The sequence below is a fragment of the Nerophis ophidion genome, linkage group LG27 (genome assembly GCF_033978795.1).
Source record: "Nerophis ophidion isolate RoL-2023_Sa linkage group LG27, RoL_Noph_v1.0, whole genome shotgun sequence".
Lineage (NCBI taxonomy): Eukaryota > Metazoa > Chordata > Actinopteri > Syngnathiformes > Syngnathidae > Nerophis > Nerophis ophidion.
The window spans coordinates 15966165-15983959 of record NC_084637.1 but is presented as its reverse complement, the minus strand read 5'-3'; the positions used below and the strand labels follow the sequence as shown (position 1 = coordinate 15983959).

General features: G+C 36.9%; 1 protein-coding gene across 3 annotated transcripts in view; it reads left to right on the top strand.

Moving 5' to 3' along the window:
- Positions 1-3047: 3047 nt before the first annotated feature.
- LOC133544504 (inosine-uridine preferring nucleoside hydrolase-like) overlaps positions 3048-17795 on the top strand; it is a 19669-nt gene continuing 4921 nt past the window's right edge. Inside the window, exons 1-6 of one of the 3 annotated variants that reach the window (XM_061889905.1) lie at positions 8876-9038; positions 9100-9168; positions 9315-9496; positions 9564-9746; positions 14744-14855; positions 14931-15067. In XM_061889905.1, the coding sequence (XP_061745889.1) occupies positions 9317-9496; positions 9564-9746; positions 14744-14855; positions 14931-15067 (612 nt within the window). In that variant the 5' untranslated portion in view covers positions 8876-9038; positions 9100-9168; positions 9315-9316. Of the gene's footprint in view, positions 3186-8875; positions 9039-9099; positions 9169-9314; positions 9497-9563; positions 9747-14743; positions 14856-14930; positions 15068-17795 lie in introns of those variants that run through there. The other 2 variants (XM_061889904.1, XM_061889903.1) reach the window with 2 other exon arrangements.

The following is a 17795-nucleotide window of genomic DNA, read 5'->3' as shown; positions in this document are numbered from 1 at the left end:
GCACTGAAAATTGGGATTCTCCCAGAAAAAAATCGAGGGTATGCAAGTATGACGCTGTAAAGCGCCATTCATATAAAACTTGCGGGCCGTACCAACATAAAACTTTCACTTCAAGGTGCGGGCCGCAAAATAACGTCTCGCGGGTCGCAATTGGCCCGCGGGCCGCGTGTTTGAGACCCCTGATGTATAGGCAAACAGATACACACGATCCACTATGCCATGGAAAAAGGCAATGTAATTAAATTATATTAATTTATGTATTTAATTTGAGAGAGAGAGTTAGAGAGAGAGAAAGTGAGAGATATAGAGAGATAGAGAGAGTGCAATAGATAGATAGATAGATAGATAGATAGATAGATAGATAGATAGATAGATAGATAGAGATGATAATAGCTAGCTCAGTGTGTATGAGCCCAACACAAGATGACTGACACAAATGACATTAATGCCCCTGTAACTTTACCTGGCCAAGTGAATCCAGCATCGGTCTGATTTTCGTGCCTGCAACCCCGCCCTTTGTCCTAAATATCTCCAGGAGTTTGGGAGTGTGTGTGTCCAGTTTTGACAAAAAGGTTGGCTCCAGATGAACTGTTCTTATCCTACTGAACTCTTCTTTGATCTGAAACTGTGACGTCTCGGTGGCATTGTGGTGACGAGTTGTTCTCTCGTGGGTGCAGCGGAAGATGGAACACAGCATGAGGGTAGGGATAAGAATTGAATTATAAAATAAAACAAACTAAGAACAAAAACACTTGCAGAAAGGCACTAACCAGAAACCAACAAAACTAGCTTGGGAGCTAGAAAGAACAAAGGGTGCTAGCGTGGAAGCTAGGGACATAAACAAACAAAATAGCATATAAACTAACAAGTATACAAAAATAGATTTACCACAATGTTGGAAGAGCGGCGTCAGCTGTTGCGTGTGACAAGCAAGAGTCCAAGACTGAATGTCAAACAGAGGCAGGCATTTATATGGAGAGAAATAATCAAGGGCAGGTGCGTGTGATCAAAGCAGAGACAGGTGACACTAAATGGGTAACTATGACAACGGAAACAAAACCAGGAAGTGCCACAAAGAAATGAGGAAGACAAATACTAGACGGAATGTGATAAACAGAACCAAAACCAGAATATGCCATGATCCAAGACGTGGATCATGACAGAAACAGAAGATAACAACACAACTTGATCAAGACACGCACCTTGCTAGAACAATTAATATTGTTAATATTGTAGTCTCCCCAGTATAATAAGGGCATTAAAGGCCTAATGAAATGAGATTTTCTTATTCAAACGGGGATAGCAGGTCCATTCTATGTGTCATACTTGATCATTTCGCGATATTGCCATATTTTTGCTGAAAGGATTTAGTAGAGAACATCCATGATAAAGTTTGCAACTTTCGGTGCTAAGAGAAAAGCCCTGCCTCTACCGGAAGTCGCAGACGATGACGTCACATGTTTGATGGCTCCTCACATATTCACATTGTTTTTAATGGGAGCCTCCAACAAAAAGTGCTATTCGGACCGAGAAAACGACCATTTCCCATTAATTTGAGCGACGATGAAATATTTGTGTTTGAGGATATTGATAGCGACGGACAAGAAAAAAAACTAAACAAAAAAAACGCGATTGCATTGGGACCAATTCCAATGTTTTTAGACACATTTACTAGGATAATTCTAGGAAATCCCTTATCTTTCTATTGTGTTGCTAGTGTTTTAGTGATTTTAATAGTACCTGATAGTCGGAAGGGTGTCTCCACGGGTGTCTTGACGCGCAGTGTCTCAGGGGAGTCGATGGCAGCTTTATGGACGGCACAAGCTCAGCTTTTCTCCGGTAAGAACTGACTTTTTAACTACAATTTTCTCACCGAAACCTGCTGGTTGACATGTGGTCGGGATCCATGTTCTCTTGACCATAGGAAAGTTTCACCTCCGGGAATTTTGAACAAGGAATCACCGTGTGTTTGTGTGGCCTAAAGCTAAAGCTTCCCAACTCCATCTTTCTACTGTGACTTCTCCATTATTAATTGAACAAATTGCAAAAGATTCAGCAACACAGATGTCCAAAAAACTGTATAATTATGCCGACGACATTTAGCTGTGTGTGTGCGTGACGTCTTGCGTACACGTCATCATTACATGACGTTTCGAAGACAAAACTCCTGGGAAATTTAAAATTGTAATTTAGTAAACTAAAAAGGCCGTATTGGCATGTGTTGCAATGTTAATATTTCATCATTGATATATAAACTATCAGACTGCGTGGTGGGTAGTAGTGGGTTTCAGTAGGCCTTTAAATGCTTTGAATGAACAAGGGCAATCAGTGTGAAGACAAGGGACTGCGGCCACCATTTCCATGTTTTAGTTTATAGTGTTTTAACAATCATATTTAAAACTACACATCTTACACCTCCATCTCATGTTGGGGCACCTGTAACTAAATCATATTTGGGTCATTTAAAAATTACATTTAAACCTTCAACAGCTCTAATTTGATCTTACCTTGCGTAAGATGTTGAGACCAAATTCATGAGAGTCAACATCCTTCAATATTCTGTGAAATATATTGAGAAATTATATTATGACATATCATTAAAATACCATGTGTTGCAATATGAGAAATGAAAGAAATAGTTTATTTGAAGAACACTGATGACACATTAAGTTCCCCAAAAATATTTTTGACATTAAAATGACCACGGATGGTGTATAGCAGTGGTCCCCAACCACCGGGCCGTGGCCCGGTACCAGGCCGTGGCCCGATTGGTACCGGGCCGCAGAATAATTTTTAATTAATTGTATTTATTTTTTTTAAATAATAATTTTCTATTTTTTTTTTTTATTAAATCAACATAAAAAACACAATATACACTTACAATTAGTGCACCAACGACAAAAACCTCCCTTTTTCAGTTGGGAAGCTTTAGCCTTTAGCCACACAAACACACGGTGATTCCATGTTTAAAATTCCTGGAGGTGAAGCTTTACAATGGATCAGAGCGCAGTCAAGAGAACATGGATCATGACGGAATGTCAACCAGCAGGTTTTGTTGAAAAAATTGTGGTTAAAAAGTCGCTTCTTACCAGAGAAAAGCTGAGCTTGTGCCGTCCATAGCTGCCGTCGACTCCCCTGAGACACTGGCGTCAAGACACCCGTGGACACACACCTCCGACTATCAGGTAATATTAAACTCACTAAAACACTAGCAACACAATAGAAAGATGAGTGATTTCCCAGAATTATCCTCGTAAATGTGTTTTAAAACATCAGAATCCGTCCGAATGCAATCGTGTTTTATTATTTTTTTAACTTGTTTTTCTTTCTAGTCCGTCGCTATCAATGTCCTCAAACACGAATCTTTCATCCTCGCTCAAATTAATGGGGAAATTGTCGTTTTCTCAGTCCGAATAGCACTTTTTGTTAGAGGCTCCCATTAAAAACAACGTGAATATGTGAGGAGCCATCACACGGGTGACGTCATCGTCTGCTACTCCCGGTAGTCTACTAAATCCTTTCAGCAAAAATATGGCAATATCTCGAAATGATGAAGTATGACACATAGAATGGACCTGCAATCCCCGTTTGAATAAGAAAATCTCATTTCAGTAGGCCTTTCAATCAATCAATCAATGTTTATTTATATAGCCCTAAATCACAAATGTCTCAAAGGACTGTACAAACCATTACGACTACGACATCCTCGGAAAAACCCACAAAAGGGCGAGGAAATCTCACACCAAATGGGCAGGGAGAATTCACATCCAGTGGGACACCAGTGACAATGCTGACTATGAGAAACCTTGGAGAGGACCTCAAATGTGGGCAACCCCCCCCCCCATCTAGGGGACCGAAAGCAATGGATGTCGAGCGGGTCCAACATGATACTATGAAAGTTCAATCCATAGTGGCTCCAACACAGCCGCGAGAGTTCAGTTCAAAGCGGATCCAAGACAGCAGCGACAGTCCCGTCCACAGGAAACCATCCCAAGCGGAAGCGGATCAGCAGCGTAGAGATGTCCCCAACCAATACACAGGCGAGCGGTCCATCCTGGGTCCCGACGAGCGGTCCATCCTGGGTCTCGACTCTGGACAGCCAGTATTTCGTCCATGGTCATCGGACCGGACCCCCTCCACAAGGGAGGGGTGGACATAGGAGAAAAAAGAAAAGAAGCGGCAGATCAACTGGTCTAAAAAGGGGGTCTATTTAAAGGCTAGAGTATACAAATAAGTTTTAAGGTGAGACTTAAATGCTTCTACTGAGGTAGCATCTCGAACTGTTACTGGGAGGGCATTCCAGAGTACTGGAGCCCGAACGGAAAACGCTCTACTTTTTTTGCGCTTTAGGAATCACTAATAAGCCAGAGTCTTTTGAACGCAGATTTCTTGCCGGGACATATGGTACAATACAATCGGTAACATAGGATGGAGCTAGACCGTGTAGTATTTTATTCGTAAGTAGTAAAACCTTAAAGTCACATCTTAAGTGCACAGGAAGCCAGTGCAGGTGAGCCAGTACAGGCGTAATATGATCAAACTTTCTTGTTCTTGTCAAAAGTCTAGCAGCCGCATTTTGTACCAACTGTAATCTTTTAATGCTAGACATGGCGAGACCCGAAAACAATACGTTACAGTAATCGAGGCGAGACGTAACAAACGCATGGATAATGATCTCGGCGTCTTTAGTTGACAAAATGGAGCGAATTTTAGCGATATTACGGGGATGAAAGAAGGCCGTTTTAGTAACGCTTTTAATGTGTGCCTCAAAGGAGAGAGTTGAGTCGAAGATAATACCCAGATTTTTTACCGAGTCACCTTGTGTTATTATTTGGTTGTCAAATGTTAAAGTTGTATTATCAAATAGAGGTCGGTGTTTAGCAGGACCGATAATCAGCATTTCCGTTTTTTTGGCGTTAAGTTGCAAAAAGTTAGCGGACATCCATTGTTTAATTTCATTAAGACACGCCTCCAACTGACTACAGTCCGGCGTGTTGGTCAGCTTTAGGGGCATGTAGAGTTGGGTGTCATCAGCATAACAGTGAAAGCTAAAACCGTATTTGCGTATGACGTCACCCAGCGGCAGCATGTAGATGCTGAAGAGTGCAGGGCCAAGGACCGAACCCTGGGGAACTCCACACATTACCTTAACATAGTCCGAGGTCACACTGTTATGGGAGACGCACTGCACCCTGTCAGTAAGATAAGAGTTAAACCAAGACAGGGCTAAGTCTGACATACCAATTCGTGTTTTGATACGCTCTAATAAAATATTATGATCGACGGTATCGAAAGCAGCGCTAAGATCGAGGAGCAGCAACATAGATGACGCATTGGAATCCATCGTTAGCAATAGATCATTAGTCATTTTTGCGAGGGCTGTCTCAGTAGAGTGATTTGCCCTGAAACCGGATTGAAAGGTTTCACATAGATTGTTAAACGCTAAGTGTTCATTTAGCTGCTCTGCAACAATTTTTTTCGAGGATTTTCGAAATAAAGGGAAGGTGAAACACCGGTCGGTAGTTTACCATGAGGTCAGGATCGAGGTTAGGTCTTTTAAGGAGAGGATGAATAACCGCTTTTTTGAATACTAGAGGAACAGTGCCCGAGGAAAGTGATAAGTTTATAATATTTAGCAATGATGGACCTAATAATACAAAATATACCTTTAAGTTACAATTGATATATTTTTAGGTCCTAAAGAGGGTGTGCTTGTCGCTGCAATTTTGCAATCCGGTTTCAAACTTGACATTTTTTCTCATTGGAATACTTGTTTAAAAAAATACTTGTTCTTAAAAAAAAAAAAAATCCCGCTCCCCCACAGTAACCACAAAACGGAAACCAATAGCATACTTTCTGAATTTAAAACAGCATGTCAACAACTGTTTATGAGCAGATATTACTGATATTTGCCACAGATCATATTATATATCATAAACATGAGTCTACTAGGGCTGGACGCAAATATCCCATCTTTGTGGTGGTATAAGCGGTTCGGCAGGCGGGAAGAGGACCCGACAGAAAGGCATGGCATGGACACTGCTGCTGGACTACCGCCAAAAAATAAAATAAATAAACAGCAGGAGATATCCATGCTAATGCTGTCGGACTCCGGAGCAAATAAATTACCATATATATCACAAATGAAGCCTTACAGGTTTAGTAAAAATAAAAATCTCCTGTTCTGCAACCGTAAACACATCCAAAAAAGTAGCTGCGTGCCACAATGCCAAGTTTGCAGTTGTTAGCTAGCTAGCTAGCTGGCAGGCTAAATGGGTTAGCTAATGCTAACATTAAGTACCGTATTTTTCGGAGAATAAATCGCTCTGGAGTATAAGTCGCACCTGCCGAAAATGCATAATAAAGAAGGAGAAAAACATATATAAATCGCACTGGAGTATAAGTCATATTTTGGGGGGAAATGTATGTGATAAAACCCAACACCAAGAATAGACATTTGAAAGGTTCAGAGAATCTGGACAAATCACTCCACATAAGCGGCATGGCCAGAAACCAACATTGAATGACCTTGACCTCCGATCTCTCAGACGGCTCTGTATCAAAAACCGACATCAATCTCTAAAGGATATCACCACATAGGTTCAGGAACACTTTACAAAACCACCGTCACTAAATACAGTTTGTCGCTACATAAGTATGTGCAAGTTAAAACTCTACTATGCAAAGCGAAAGCCATTTATCAACAACATCCAGGCTTCTCTGGGCCTGAGATCATCTAAGATGGACTGATGCAAAGTGGAAAAGTGTTCTGTGGTCTGACGAGTCCACATTTCAAATTGTTTTTGGAACTATTCGACATTGTGTCATCCGGATCAAAGGGGAAGCGAACCATCCAGACTGTTATCAACGCAAAGTTGAAAAGCCAGCATCTGTGATGGTATGGGGGAGCATTAGTGCCCAAGACATGGGTAACTTACACATCTGTAAAGGCACCATTAATGCTGAAAGGTACATACAGGTTTTGGAACAACATATGCTGCCATCTAAGCGCCGTGTTTTTCATGGACGCCCCTACTTATTTCAGCAAGACAATGCCAAGCCACATTCAGCACGTGTTACAACTGTGTTGCTTTGTAAAATAAAGAGTGCGGTTACTTTCCTGGCCCATCTGCAGTCCAGACCTGTCTCCCATCGAAAATGTGTGGCGCATAATGCAGCGTAAAATACGACAGTGGAGACTCCGGACTGTTGAACGACATAAAACAATGGGAAAGAATTCCACTTTCAAAGCTTCAACAATTAGTTTCCTCAGTTCCCAAACGTTTATTGAGTGTTGTTAAAAGAAAAGGTGATGTAACACAGTGGTGAACATCCCCTTTCCCAACTACTTCGGCACATGTTGCAGCCATTAATTAATTATTATTTGCAAAAAAAAATAAAGTTTATGAGTTTGAACATCAAATATCTTGTCTTTGTAGTGCATTCAATTGAATATGGGTTGAAAAGGATTTGCAAATCATTTTATTCCGTTTATATTTACATCTAACTCAATTTCCCAACTCATATGGAAACAGGGTTTGTAAGAGTGTGTATATATATATATATATATATGTGTATTTATATATATATATATATGTATGTGTATATATACGTATGTATGTATATATATCTATATGTGTTTATGTATATATATGCGTATGTGTATATATAAATGTAAGTATGTATGTGTATATATATACATATATATATATATATATATATATATATATATATATATATATATATATATATATATATATATATATATTTGTATATGTGCATCTATACATATGCTGTATAGCATTAAAGAGTAGGGGAATAAAGATGAAAATAAGTGGGTAATGATAATAATAATAACAATAATATTTTTAATAATAATGATAATAATCCTATGACATAAGATTTTCCGGCTTGCTACAATTTTGATTGTTTTATTTAATAAATGCAATGTACAATGAAACTGCACTTTAAACATGTATGCAACAATACAATATATATTGTGCATAATATTTTTGGGGTAAAAAAATATTTTGAAAAACTAAAAAATATAAATGTTATTTTGTTTATGGTTGTTTCATATATATATATATATATATATATATATATATATATATACATATACATATACATATACATATACATATATATATATATGATATAGAGACACACACACACACACACGTTTATATTTAAATATACTGCCATGTGCGCTTTAATGCAGCTGCGGTGCCAAAACTATATCCGCATATTTTAAGCTAAGGGCACTTTTTCTCAGTACAGTACAGTACCTTTTATTAAACAATTAATTGAAGCTACATAATCTAAATCAGCCGATTCATCAAATCAACTGTTTCAGTTGATTTGATGAATCGGCTGATTTAGATTATGTAGCTGTAACCAAAAACACATGACTTTGAGGAAGCTGATGGGTTTTTGTGTACGATGAAATACACATGTGGTCTTAATATTCATCTGAGTGGGACAGCTAATGTTGTACAGTATTTGGGGGTCAGTTTTTTTATAAGTTTATACTTCTTTCCTCCCCTTTTTAGTCATGATTTATTCCAATGTTGTAACAAATGTGTTTTCATTCGATTTCACACACAGTAAAAAAAAAAAAAAAATAAGTGTGAGAAATTGTAATTAGGGCAAGGGGGGGCCTCTAAAAAAAAACAAAGTTGTGCTTTGGGCTCCAACTGTGCTCTGTTATCAGCGTGAAGAGCCTTTAATTTCAGTGCCTACATCTTTCCATGTCGTACAGCCGCTCCAATAAGTCAGAAAAGGCGTTGTCTTCTCAACTTATGCAACTTTAAATTTTACTCCCCCCCCCCACCCCACCCCCTCTCTTTTCCCCTATACACCCCGTCATTATATCGTCCGTCTCGGTAACCATGCAAACATTGTTTACCAGCTGATCTTACGTAACCTTAAACCGCATAACCGCAGCTGGTTATAAAAGGCGGAATACAGCAGAGAGGGAAGTACTTGTTCCATTGACAACAACAGACTGGAGAAACTTGTGCAAAGTCGTCCAGCAGGTAAGTTCATCCTGTTTCTGTCTCCTGTGTCGACACGCTCATAACATTGTTCCTTGAACAGGAAACAAAGGTGGTTCCAGGGACGCTGCTGCGAATCTGTGCTGGTTCTGCGGACTGTTCTTTGATTTTGGTGCATTTTTCCATCTGCGCTTTTTATATTCAGAATAGTTCAGAAAGTGTCATGCAGGGACTGTTTTGCATTAGAAGCCAAGTATGTGAACATGCATGGGAGCGATTTTACGGCTTAGTTTTTCCTCCCCTGTGCCGTCTCCCTAGATATGATGAAGAAGCTGATCCTGGATGTGGACACTGGGGTGGACGATGCCCAGGCCATCATGATGGCCCTGGCAGCCCCAAATGTAGAGATACTGGGGATCACCTGCACGCACGGCAACACCATCCTGCAGAACATCCTGAAGAACACCCTCCGCGTCTTGAAAGTGTGCAACAGGCTAGACGTGAGTATCCAATTACACGCGGACTAGGGAACTGCGTCCCCCGTCTTGAACGTGTCACGTGCCACAGATCCCTGTGTACCCGGGCTTCAACGAGCCTCTGCTGGGACGCAAAGTCCACGTGGCCGGAGACTTTCACGGGAAGGACGGACTGGGCGACGTCCCCGATCCCGATGCTCCAGGCCTGCAGCTGCTGCAGGAAATGAACGCCGTGCAGGCCATCATTTCCATCGTCAGCAAATACCCAGGGGAGGTGCGTGGATCACATACCCTCAGTGTTTAGGGCAGAGGTGTCCAAAGTGTGCTCCATGTGTATTCTAGAACAGTGGTTCTCAAACTCGTACCACCTTGGCTCTCCAAGTGTCAACATAATGACCAACAATTTAAAAAAAAAAAGCAGTACGGTAGTAGGCGTGAATATTCATTAAAAACAAGGCAGACATTTTATTGAACAAGTTTGTTTGATATTTTTGGCTAGTCTAACATTACACACAGTTTGAACAGTAACACTGTGTTTCAATATTTAATGAAGTGATTACAGGGCAGGGGCCGGCAATGGAAATGAGGAGGGGAAAAAACATATATTTTGTTTTAATTTAGTTTCTGCAGGAGGACAAACATGACACAAACTTCCTTAATTGCTATAAAGCACACTGTTTATATTAAACATGCTTCACTGATTTGAGTATTTGGCGAGCACCGTTTTGTCCTTCTGATTTTGGCGATCCGTGAACCCACCCTAGTTTGTTTACATCAGGGGTCACCAACCTTTTTGAAACCAAGAGCTACTTCTTGGGTACTGATTAATGCGAAGGGCTACCAGTTTGATACACACTTAAACAAATTGCCAGAAATAGACAATTTGCTCAATTTACCTTTAATAAATAAATCTATATATATTTAAAAAATGGGTATTTCTGTCTGACATTCTGTCGTACATTTTTTTCCTTTTACGGAAGGTTTTTTGTAGAGAATAAATGATGAAAAAAAAACACTTAATCGAACGGTTTAAAAGAGGAGAAAAATCGAAAAAAAATGAAAATAAAATTTTGAAACATAGTTTATTTTCAATTTCGACTCTTTAAAATTCAAAATTCAACCGAAAAAAATTAATAGAAAAACTAACTAATTCGAATCTTTTTGAAAAAAAATTAAAAAATAATTTATCGAACATCATTTGTAATTTTTCCTGATTAAGATTCATTTTAGAATTTTGATGACGTTTTAATTAGGTTAAAATCCAATCTGCACTTTTTTAGAATATATAACAAATTGGACCGAGCTATATTTCTAACAAAGACAAATCATCATTTCTTCTAGATTTTCCAGAACAAAATTTTTTAAAGAAATTCAAAAGACTTTGAAATAAGATTTAAATTTGATTCTACGGATTTTCTAGATTTGCCAGAATAATTTTTTTCAATTTTAATCGTAATAAGTTTGAAGAAATATTTCACAAATATTCTTCGTCGAAAAAACAGAAGCTAAAATGAAGAATTTTTTACAATAAAAAACAAAAAAAAACCAAAAACTTAAACATTGATTTAAATTGTCAGGAAAGAAGAGGAAGGAATTTAAAAGGTAAAAAGGTATATGTGTTTAAAAATTCTAAAATCATTTATAAGGTTGTATTTTTTCTCTAAAATTGTCTTTCTGAAAGTTATAAGAAGCAAAGTAAAAGAAATAATTAATTTATTTAAACAAGTGACGACCAAGTCTTTAAAATATTTTCTTGGATTTTCAAATTCTATTTGAGTTTTGTCTCTCTTAGAATTAAAAATGTCTAGCAAAGCGAGACCAGCTTGCTAGTAAATAAATGAAACTTAAAAAATAGAGGCAGCTCACTGGTAAGTGCTGCTACTTGAGCTATTTTTAGAACAGGCCAGCAGGCGACTCATCTGGTCCTTACGGGCTACCTGGTGCCCACGGGCACTGCGTTGGTGACCCCTGCTTTACATGCATAACTTTCTTCGACTTTCTAAGACGTGATTTATGCCACTTCTTTTTCGGTCTCATTTTGTCCACCAAACTTATAACGTTGCGCATGAATGCACAAAAGTGAGTTTTGTTGATGTTATTGACTTATGTGCAGTGTGCTAATCAGACATATTTGGTCACTGCATGACTGAAAGCTAATCGATGCTAACATGCTATTTAGGCTAGCTATATGTACATATTGCAGGGGTCACCAGGTCGCCCGTAAGGACCAGATGAGTCCCCCGCTGGCCTGTTCTAAAAATAGCTCAAATAGCAGCACTTACCAGTGAGCTGCCTCTATTTTTTAAATTGTATTTATTTACTAGCAAGCTGGTCTCACTTTGCTGGACATTTTTAATTCTAAGAGAGACAAAACTCAAATAGAATTTGAAAATCCCAAAAATATTTGAAAGACTTGGTCTTCACTTGTTTAAATAAATACATTTATTTTTTTTACTTTGCTTCTTATAACTTTCAGAAAGACAATTTTAGAGAAAAAACACAACTTTTAAAATTATTTTAGGATTTTTAAACACATAAATCTTTTTACTTTTTCAATTCCTTCCTCTTCTTTCATGGCAATTTAAATCAATGTTCAGGTAAATTTATTGTTTTTGTTATAAAGAATAATAAATACATTTGAATTTAATTCTTCATTTTAGCTTCTGTTTTTTCAAGGAAGAATATTTGTGAAATATTTCTTCAAACTTAATTATGATTAAAATAAAATAAAAAATTTCTTGGGAAATCTAGAAAATCTTTGGAATCAAATTTAAATCTTATTTCAAACTCTTTTGAATTTCTTTTAAAATTTTGGTTCTGGAAAATCTAGAAGACATAATGGATTTGTCTTTGTAAGAAATATAGCTTGATCCAATTTGTTATATATTCTAACAAAGTGCAGATTGGATTTCAACCTATTTAAAACATGTCATCAAAACTTTAAAATTAATCTTAATCAGGAAAAACTACCAATGATGTTCCATGAATTATAAAAAAAAAATTTTCAAAAATATTTGAATTAGTTAGTTTTTCTCTTCATATTTTTAATTTCAAAGAGTCAAAATTGAAGATAAACTATGTTTCTAAATAAAATTTTAATTTTTTTCGTGTTTTCTCTTTTAAACCGTTCAATTAAGTGTTTTTTTCATCATTTATTCTCTACAAAAAACCTTCTGACAGACAGAAATACCCTTTTTTTTAATATATATATATATATATATATATATATATATATATATATATATATAGATTTATTTATTAAAGGTAAATTGAGCAAATTGGCTATTTCTGGCAATTTTTTTAAGTGTGTATCAAACTGGTAGCCCTTTGCATTAATCAGTACCCAAGAAGTAGCTCTTGGTTTCAAAAAGGTTGGTGACCCCTGACCTATTGCATTACTATGCCTCATTTGTAGCTGTATTTCAGCTCATTTAGTTTCCTTTAAATCCCCTTAATTCAATTTATATCTCATGACACACTATCTGTATGTAATATGGCTTAATTTTTTGCGGCTCCAGACAGATTTTATTTTTGTATTTTTGGTCCAATATGGCTCTTTCAACATTTTGGGTTGCCAACCCCTGTTATAGGGCGTACCACTAAATGGAGTTCCACAGTTTGAGAATCTCTGTTCAAGCAATACATCCATCCATCCATTTTCTACCGCTTATTCCCTTTTGGGGTCGCGGGGGGCGCTGGCGCCTATCTCAGCTACAATCGGGCGGAAGGCAGGGTACACCCTGGACAAGTCGCCACCTCAAGCAATACAATTAAACACAAAAGTCGCAAAAAGACGGGAAAAGGCTCTATTAGAAAAGCACCGGCTCACACCAGACAGTAAAACAACCTGAATGATCCGCATCACCCCCAAAATCTCATCACTTGTCACTTAAGTCATTTCACTTCGTCCTGCCTATTTTTTTTTTTATAATTTCACACTACAAAATAAAAGTATGTATTAGGGTTGTACGGTATATCGGTTCTAATAAATTCCAAATGGTATTGTACTTCTTTTAAAAAATACCGGTACTGTTTTTCATCCGGAAGGTTTTTTGTAGAGAATAAATGATGAAAAAAATACTTAATTGAATGGTTTAAAAGTGGAGAAAACCGAAAAAAAATGAAAATTTTATTTTGAGACATAATTTATCTTCAATTTCGACTCTTTAAAATTCAAAATTCAACCAAAAAAAAGAAGAGAAAAACTAGCTAATTCGAATCTTTTTGAAAAAATTTAAAAAAGAATTTATGGAACATCATTAGTCATTTTTCCTGATTAAGATTAATTTTAGAATTTTGATGACATGTTTTAAATAGGTGAAAATCCAATCTGCACTTTGTTAGAATATATAACAAATTGGATCAAGCTATAACAAAATCATTATTTCTTCTAGATTTTCCAGAACAAAAATGTTAAAAGAAATTTAAAAGACTTTGAAATAACATTTTAATTTGATTCTACAGATTTTCTAGATTTGCCAGAATAAATTTTTCGAATTTTCATCATAATAAGTTTGAAGAAATATTTCACAAATATTCTTCGTCGAAAAAACGGAAGCTAGAATGAAGAATTAAATTAAAATGCATGTATTATTCTTTACAATAAAAATTACAAAATTTACTTGAACATTTATTTAAATTGTCAGGAAAGAAGAGGAAGGAATTGAAAAGGCAAAAAGGTATATGTGTTGAAAAATCCTAAAATATTTTTTAAGGTTGTATTATTTCTCTAAAATTGTCTTTCTGAAAGTTATAAGAAGCAAAGTCAAAAAATAAATGAATTTATTTTAAAAAGTGAAGACCAAGTCTTTAAAATATTTTCTTGGATTTTCAAATTCTATTTGAGTTTTGTCTATCTTGGAATTAAAAATGTCGAGCAAAGCGAGACCAGCTTGCTAGTAAATAAATAAAATTAAAAAAATAGAGGCAGCTCACTGGTAAGTGCTGCTATTTGAGCTATTTTTAGAACAGGCCAGCGGGCGACTCATCTGGTTCTTACGGGCGACCTGGTGCCCGCGGGCACCGCGTTAATGACCCCTGCTATAGGGGGCGCCGCAGGGCTGAAAGGCAAAAAAAAGTCACACATTTATTTGTTTATTTATTATTAATTATTATTACTTATTTGCGAGAATTTGCCCAAAATGGGGTCTCGCTCAGGGGTTTCTAGAAACTACAACCGCCACTGTTTGTATGCATTTTTAATACTTTAATTATGAGTGTAGATATACTTTTTCAAACAACGCAAACCAAGCATTTGAAATGTGTGTGCAGGTGAGCCTGGTTGCTACAGGGCCCCTCACCAACTTGGCCCTGGCAGTCAAAATGGACCCCACCTTGCCCACCAAGCTGAAGGGGCTCTACATCATGGGAGGCAACATTGAATGTACGCAGCCTGTCAGTCATCAGTTACGACCCAGATAGGCTCTGAAAGACGTCTTTTATTTTGCCACGTTCGCAGCCAGAGGGAACACGACAGCGTGTGGAGAGTTCAACTTCCTGGCCGACCCGGAGGCCGCCTACATCGTGCTGGATTGTTACACCTGTCCGACCACAATCGCTTCCTGGGAATTCAGCTGCAGGAACAGCCTGCCCTGGGTGAGACACGCCACTTTTTTTATCTGAATTAAGTTATATGAATAATAATTGAATGATATAAAACGACTTTTTTCTATAAGAAAAATCAGGCTGAAGGAAAAGAATAGCCCACTTTTAAAGTCTTACGGGACAAATAACTAAAAAAATATTAGCTCTACTATTAGCAAATCCAGCTTCACCATAAATAACTCATAGTAATTTGCAGTAAGATATCTCTACAAAGTACAAACAAAACAAAATATATCTCTATACCGGTAATCAGTTATCAAATTAGAATACCGTATTTATTTTTTGGGGGCAGAGGAGGTTAGGCTTTTGTAAAGTTTGAAGATGTTTTTTTTCCATTTAAATATGTAAGAAAAGAGGTAAAAAAAAAAATAGACAGGCAGCGTAAAAAGTTTTTGCACCTTTCACTTTTGCATCTCATTGTCCATAACTGTGGTGCGTTCAAGGATCCTTGATTAAAGTTAGAAACGCAAGCATCACTAGGTTTTAAAGAACGAGAACTAATGACAATGTAATCAAAATAATAACAATGTATTATTATGATCTGTATTATCCATCTCTATTTTGCACTATGAAGTACTGGAAAACTTGACATGAAAGTAAAAAAAGGATGAATAAATAAATAATTATATAGCATTATATTAATTTATATTATGTATTGTCTAAAAAAGGATGAATAAATTAATAATTATATAGCATTATATTAATTATATTATTGTGTATTGTCTACCTTGTACTTTAATTTTATTAAATGTAATTGCTGGAAATAAATTTAAAAAAGTTAAAGGAAAAATAAATAAATAATAATGTTATATGATTATTTCAATTCCTATTCTAGGAACTTTATATTAAATTCGTTAGCGCAAACAAAAAAAAACACAAGCTTTTTTTTCAAATCTAGGGCCATGGTTCTCAAACTGTTTCCACCAAGTACCACCTCAGGAAAAATGACTTTCTAATGACCAACAATACCATACAGTAGCCTAGTAGGCCTAAATATTCATTAAAGACAAGACAGAAGTTATCTTTTGCAAGTATGTTTAATATTTTTGGTCACTGTAACATTACACACACTTTGAACAGTAACACTGTGTTTGAATATTTAAATAAATGACTCTTTGGCTTACCACTAGATGGAGCCAGTAGTTCATGTACCACAGATTGATAATCACTGATCTAGATTACGTTCTACATATGTTAAACCCATCTTTTAAAACTCAAAAACCTAATCGAGGTTGTGTTTGTAAAAGCTGGCTTTAACCAAATCCAGGTAATAATTAGTTTCTTAGTACATGTAAACATAAGAAGTGTGTGGCATTTAGGTTTAGGGAGGGATGAGGGGCCCACAATTGTTGCTCCACCCTGGTACAAAAGTATTAAGGTGGCGTTCGTGTAGCTCTTCTTGGATTTGCAAAAAATTTTTTGTTTTTTTTGTATTCCTTTTGAAAATGATTAGCCACAAAAACAGAGCTACCACTGTCCAGTACCGGCCTGGGCAATTATTTTGACTCGGGAGCCAAATTTTGAGAAAAAAATGTGTCTGGGGGCGGGTTTATCTATTATTAGGAAAACTATAGTAATACAAAACCTCACAATAAAGTCTGATTGAATGCTAAAAAAAATTTCACAGACCACCTTAAAAACGGAATGGATTTTTTTTTTCTATAAACGATAAAACCTTGAATATTGAGAACATATGAACGTCACACCGACCCTCTCGATCGACATATTTTACAATCAAGCCAAATGCAACAAAAATGCATCAAACTCAGCGAAATATGAACGTGAAGGGTAAAAAAAAACAAAGAACATCTACAATCTGATATATGTGATATATCACTAAGCTTTAAAACTTTCTTGTAAAAATCTCCTTCCACGTCTGTCCCTGGCACCCGCATTTCAGGCAGGCCGCTCTGGAAACACTCTGTGGAAACGCTCCCCACCCACACGGCTTGGTGCCTCATCTGAGCTGCTGTGGTGTAGATTACCATAGTAACTAGTAGGGTTGTACGGTATACGGGTATTAGTATAGCACCACGATATTAATGAATCGTATTCGGTACCATACCGCCTCTGAAATGTACCGGTCCGCCACACCCTAAGATTTTTTGTTAAAATAAAGTCAATAATGCTAATGAATCATATTAAAATTAAAATAAAGCTAATGATGCAATATTTTCTAGTCCCCTTTATGTACAAAAGTATCAAAGTACCGAAAAGTATCAAAATAATATAGGTATCAGGACAACACTAGTCAGTAAAATATCATGCAAAAGCGCAGATTCCAACCATTGAAATATGTTGTTGTCATGTCTGTTGATCATGTTTTTGTTTGGCCATGTGCTTTTTTTTTTTTGGACACTCAGTTCCTGTTTTTGCACTTGCTTGTTTGTTTTGTTTCCATGACTACCCATTGGTTTTCACCTGTCCTTATGTCACGCACCTGTCTCACGTTTTGCACTCGCACACCTGTCACTAATCGCCACAGCATTATTTAAACCCGTAGTTGCCAGGTAGTCAGCCTGGCGACTTTACCTTTACCCACGTCATGCCATGCTCTGTCACTCATGCCGATCCATAGTTTTGCTTCTTGTCATGCCACGTTAAGTTTTGTTTATTAATGCCACAGTTACTGTCTTTTGTTTTTTGTCCATAGTTCTGCTTTTGTGCTAGTCTTTTGTTTTCATTAGTCAAGTTTGTTCTCCGCCATTGTGCGCGCCTT